Genomic DNA, 5955 nt, shown 5'->3' on the forward strand with positions numbered 1-5955 from the left:
TCATGATTAAAATCACAATATACACTTGTGAGGAGTATAGAATGAGAATTTTAAAGTGCCAATAACACTTCCCAATAATAATTGAAAATCATTTCAAACACTTTATCATTCAACGGTCTAAAATTTTGGTCACTCAACGGTCTCGATTACTTGAGCCGATGATATAATTTTGGGTCCAAATAGATCCCTAGGAAAAGGATCCGGCGAGGATCCTTTTCCGATTTAGAGGGCAAGCTGAAATAAAATAAGTTTCGGAAAGTAAAGTAGGACCCAAAAACGAACACAGATCCTCTCCGGATCTGTGCAACCGGAGCCCGAGGATCAATAGATCCGAACCATTGAAATTTGATTCAACGACTATAATTATTATAACTTTTAGGGGAGCCCCTTATTTATAGCCGTTGAATCAAATTTTAATGGGTCGGATCCAATTATCCTCGGGCTCCAGTTACACGGATCCAGAGAGGATCTGTGTTCCTCAAAAACACTTTTAGTGGGCACACCTGTCATTAAGCATAAAATTAAGAAACCTCTAAATGTGAAATAGGCACAAAATCTTTCTCTATTTCAATTTGGTCCCCCATCCCCCACCCGCACCCCAACCCAACCATCAGTGCTCCTTATTGTCTGCCATTCGACCCCTTCGATCGCGAGACGAGTCACATCATTCTTCTTCCGTAAAATACACACAAAACACAACCCAACACCCACTCTCCTCCTCCTCCTTCTCCTTCTTCGTTCTCTCTGTTTTGTTGCCGCTGCAACGTTCCTCTCAGAGCCGGTCAATAAATTTACAGTCAATTTTGTACAGCAATACGCGGAAAATACAAGATTGATTAATTCGCAAGGCACCGAAAATTCAAATATTTTCTGGTCCGATTAGATGTTTGATCTGATGAGAAGAGTAACTGTAGTATGATAGGAGCTGTGCAATTGGGGGTGTTGGCTGCGTGCGTCGTCGTTTTGGTCCCAATGGCCATGGCCGGATACCATCTCAGCCGCAACAAGATGCTGTTCTTCAGCGGCGCTCTCTTCATCACTCTCGCCATCGGCGTCCACCTCACCCCTTACTTCCCCACCGTCAACGACTTCGTCACCACCGTCTCCTCCGTCGTTGTCTTCGAGAACCGCCGCGACTCCTGCCTCTCCCACCTCCACGACGTCGTTTGGGAGGTAACCCCTTCCCCCAATTTCAACCCCCTCGACAACAACACCGTCAATTACGACAAGTCGTGGGCTTGGGCTTCTTCCTCCGCCGTTTCTGCATGTGGGTTTCAGAAGCTGGGTCGTTTCGACGCCTCCGATCTGCTCAACGGCTCGTGGGTCGTGGTGGCCGGAGACTCTCAGGCGAGGCTGGTGGCGCTTTCGCTATTGAGTCTGGTTCTGGATTCTGGGCCTCTGGAGACGGTGAACAAGGATCTGTTCAAGAGGCACAGTGATTATCAGATTGTGGTGGGTGAGATCGGGATGCGATTGGATTTCATCTGGGCTCCTTACACTGTGAATTTGACCAATCTGGTGACGAAATTCAAGCGAAATCGGAACTTCCCCGATGTGGTGCTGATGGGTTCTGGGCTATGGCACATGCTGCACTTCACCAACGCTTCAGATTTCGGTGTTCAATTGCAATCACTCAGGAGGTCTGCGGCGTCCTTGTTGCCAGTTTCGCTGGAGACCGGCTCCAATAAGCCGGAAACCAGCTCGGCTTCAGGCTCTGGTTCGGCCCGGAGGCCGCACTTGTTCTGGGTTGGCATGCCCACGTTGATAAACTCGATGTTGAATACGGAGGAGAAGAGGGAGAGGATGACTGATGCAATGCGTGGCGAGTATGATAAGGAGCTTCAAAAGAGTAAGCTTTTGCGGCAATCCGGCGGCCCCCTTTGGTTACTGGACATTGAGTCCCTGAGTTGGAATTGCGGGGTTCGATGTACGGTCGATGGAATGCATTATGATATGCCTGTTTACGAAGCAATGCTGCACATCATGCTCAATGCATTGCTCATCGAGTCTCACCAGAAGCTTTGATTTGATTCTTTTTTGTTTTCTCTTGGTATATATCTGTTCCGGTTCGGTGGTTTGATTTCATATGGAGAGAGCTTTTGATTCATGGGGGAAGTCGGTTGGCTCCTTTGCTTCCTACTTTTATCGTGCATCTTCGGTTTCTGCCAGGTTTTCTCTCTTCGCCCCGGATTAACTCAGTATAGTTTATGTGAGATAGTAATTGAGATTGAAATTCATTTGTATCTTCATTGCATTTATATAAATATTGAATGTACTTACACGTATTGTGTAGTCTATACTCAAGACAATACCCATCCGTTGTTGAATCATTCAAAAGGAGCTTCCTGGATAGAAAATACATGCTCCTTTTCACACTTTTTGTAGATTATAGCGGACACGAAATTTTTTGTTGTTTTGCTTCTATTGTGCTTTCTTTGCTTGCTTTAACTCCGGAGCGAGTTTATGCTTTTGCACCATGTTTTGAATACTTGTGAATGTATGGGCCCTTCACCTTTCCGCTACTGATTGTTACTTATGTTCTGCTTTTATTCTTAAGGAATCCAATGCGCATGAAGCTTGTAGCGTTTACCTGTATGCGAGGTTTATGCAGTAGGCATCCATAGAAGTAGCTGCTCTCTTTACGAAAAGTTATTAAACTTGTTACATAAAGTGTACTCTAAGTAAGTAAGCTAAATAAGCATATAGAAAACTAGTGATACCTCCCAAAATACTACAACATGACAGATTGCTTGCCTGCAAGTATGACTGTATGCTTGGAACTTGTATGTTATCCCATTCTTCGGGCTAGGTTGAAACGAACATACGAAATTAATTTCTGTTACTCTAATTCCAGGTTAGTAAGTAAACATGTCATTAGGTTCGTTCGTTGGAGTTAGCTGCTGCAAATTTCTGCGAATATTGCACGTAGTCGTGAATACGACGAGAACAAGTTAGTTAGGGGTGCACCCCTTGTGACCAGCAAGCACAATTGCAAACACGCCTAACAAAACTAGATTAAACCCGAAGAGGAAAATTCCGCAAGACATTTGAACCATGGATCAATCGGCCATAAGCAGAACAAAGAAATTTATCACTACTGCAAAATATACTCTTGCCTGCACACCCTGCCACTATCAGACCACTGAATTCATCTCCGGAGACCCGCAAGCCGCTACCCTAGCAACCGGAGCAGTTCTAGCCCAATCCCCTATCACCGTCCCTATCTGGTCTCGCATCATTACTCCCAGTCGACACTTATTGAACTATAATAATTCTATAGCATGCCCTGAGCATCAGCATGACACCATAATCCAGAAGGAACCTATACCTCAAGCATCTCGGTTTGCTTCCCGGGGCCTTTTGATAGTTAAGCTTCGACACACATCTCTGTACAACATCATCTGCAATCTAACTATATTTTCCTACTGAAAGAAAGCACAATAAACATAGGATAGTGCTATTCACACTCATTTTCACTTCCTACACATCCTCGTTAATTTTGGCCATTGATCTTCTTTAATTAATTCGATCTTGCACTATTTCGTCAAATGGTGCTTTTAAGACTCAAACTGCTTTCCTTCAAAGGTCTGCCCAAAGTTCCAAGCCTTGGGAGCAACATTATAAGATGTAACTGTGCGGCCATCACTGCTTGTGACCTCGAAAGAAAGAGGTTGGTTCAGTAAATCAGCACTTACATGCCAGTTTTGGCCCCAATTCCGTCCCATTGGAAGCCAACCGGTTCTTGAACCCTTGACCTTCACCGCAACTATGTCTCCAGCACCAGCAACATTGCTGATGAGTACTGATATAAAGATGTTAGAACCATCTATGGTGAAACGAATTCCTCCTTCCTTTCTACACTTGATCCTGTTTAAAACAAAATGATCAAGAACAAGCGGAATAAATCTCAGAATGACGGAAGTCAGGTCAGAGATTCAAACATAAATGCCAAAGCATCGCAACAAATGCTGATTCAACCATGCACATGCATGCACTTGTACACAACACATACACTCGTTTACTCATTGAGAATGAACATCACAAGTTTCGCCTCTTAAATTTTATCTGCGTTCCTACAAAACAAATACCAAAACTCTACAAAAGGACTACAAGAACACTAACAATTGGATAAGGAACTTTAAACTTCCGTGGACCTTTAGAGTCAATTGTTAAAAATGCGCTACAAGAACACTAACAATGAACTACTCAAGCACTACAAAGATACTACCAAAAACACCACAAATGCACTACAAAGACAGTAAACAAAGAACTTTCAAATGATGCATCGTATCCTATAGGCTAATTCCAAATTTGTGTCACAAAAGCGGTGTTACTAGCAGTTAATCAAAATTACTTCCAATTGGGCAGATACCATCACCATTTTCAGCTGTTTTAATTAGATACAAACCTTGTTTTAATTTTTAATTTTATTACAAGCATTATCACTATTATAATCTACACTAACGGAAATGGGAGAGTATGAACCAGGACGCAATGGGTTAACGAGGAACACTTTATCCACCACTTTGCACAAACCTTGTTTACATGGTAGAGACAAGTTGCTATTCTAATGCTACCATTTTCAATCGTTTTTTTTTTCTCTAAGAAGAGGACCAGCTGGAGGATTCGCCACGGCATTCGTCATTCCGAGGCCAAGAAGTCTCACAGAGGCATTTCAGCCTCCTTTGGACACTATCGTGTGATTCACCGACGCGAAGAAACAAACCTAGACGCGCCGTGTGAAATATCAACCTGAAATTCGTCCCAACAACTGAACCACCCCGTAGTGCTTACCATTTTCAATAGTTATAATTAAGTTTTTTAAATGCCAACAACTGAATCACCCCACGGTGGTGGTTACCATTTTCAATAGTTTTAAATAGATTTTTAAGTGCCAACAACTTGGTGTTGAATCAAATGCACCATTTTCAATTGTAATTTTCAAACATTATTTTCAATTATAATTCACATTTAAGACACCAAAAGCATTCTATTTTGACAACAGGAAAAAAAAAAAAAAAAAAAAAAAAAGAAGATATAAAAGAGTAAAGTAGAATGCAACAAAAATGGATGCCGAAGCTTGAAAGCAGAAGGACCAACCTGCGATACTGGACGGCCATATTGCCAGCCTTCCAAACAGCGATCTTCTCAAAGGCCTCGATGGGCAACACCAAGTGCTTGTTCGGAGAGTTGCAGTGGCCCCCACCCTCCGCCATGAGTCCGTAATTCGGTGCGCAGAAGTTGGTCGCCGTCACGATGATCGACGTCCCCGGAATGCACCACCGGGTGTCCTCCACGCACCGGACCTCGAAGCATGCGCCACAGATCTGGCCCCGCTCGAACAGCGCCTCGCTCAGCCCCACCGTCGCCAGCCCGTACCCGGCCTTCTCGAGGTCTCCGTAGCCGCACGCGCCGCCGACCTTGTCGCGGGGGTCAGAGGCGGCATAGTAGGTGGCGCGTGCGGAGCTCCAGTCGTAGAGGGAGGAGGAAGCGGTGGGGGAGGAGGAGGAGGAGGAGTGGAAGTGGGAGAGGGCGGTGGAGGTGAGCGCGAGTGGGAGGAGGAAGAGGAGGAGCAGGGGGAGAGCTGCCGGCCACATTTCTGGGCTTGTTTGTTTGAATGTCGTCGGCTTTTTGTTGTCGGTGTTATTAGTTCGCTTTCTTCTTGAAGGATTAGTGTGAGTAAGAGAGTGACCCAGAGAAAGAGAGACATAGTGACTGCAGCTGCTGGTAAAGACGGAAAGATAAAAACTTTTTTTTTTTTTTTTTTCTTTCAAATGATATTATCTACTGCTAAAGTGTGAGCTAATCTTATAATATGCTAGCAATAACATGTTCAATTCTCATCAAATATCTCACTTGCAGGTAAACCAAAATACCAAAAGACATTTTGAACTTTTTATTTATTTACAATGGTGGGGTTGGGGTTGGTAAATCTGCAAGGAGCGTTTTGAAATT

General features: G+C 44.0%; 2 protein-coding genes across 2 annotated transcripts; one reads left to right on the forward strand and one right to left on the reverse strand.

Annotated features, from left to right (window-relative positions):
* Positions 1-658: 658 nt before the first annotated feature.
* Positions 659-2586, forward strand: LOC137708578 (protein ALTERED XYLOGLUCAN 9-like). Its single transcript, XM_068447691.1, has one exon. It carries the CDS (start codon positions 916-918, stop codon positions 2023-2025), a length of 1110 nt encoding a protein of 369 aa, XP_068303792.1. The 5' UTR covers positions 659-915; the 3' UTR covers positions 2026-2586.
* Positions 2587-3219: 633 nt separating this feature from the next.
* Positions 3220-5716, reverse strand: LOC137708447 (expansin-A13-like). Its single transcript, XM_068447532.1, has 2 exons — positions 5101-5716; positions 3220-3867 (listed from the first exon to the last, which is right to left on the reverse strand). The coding sequence occupies exons 1-2, from the start codon at positions 5595-5597 to the stop codon at positions 3558-3560; spliced, it is 807 nt and encodes a 268-aa protein (XP_068303633.1). The 5' UTR covers positions 5598-5716; the 3' UTR covers positions 3220-3557.
* Between the last annotated feature and the right edge of the window lie 239 nt (positions 5717-5955).

The sequence above is a fragment of the Pyrus communis genome, chromosome 11 (genome assembly GCF_963583255.1).
Source record: "Pyrus communis chromosome 11, drPyrComm1.1, whole genome shotgun sequence".
Lineage (NCBI taxonomy): Eukaryota > Viridiplantae > Streptophyta > Magnoliopsida > Rosales > Rosaceae > Pyrus > Pyrus communis.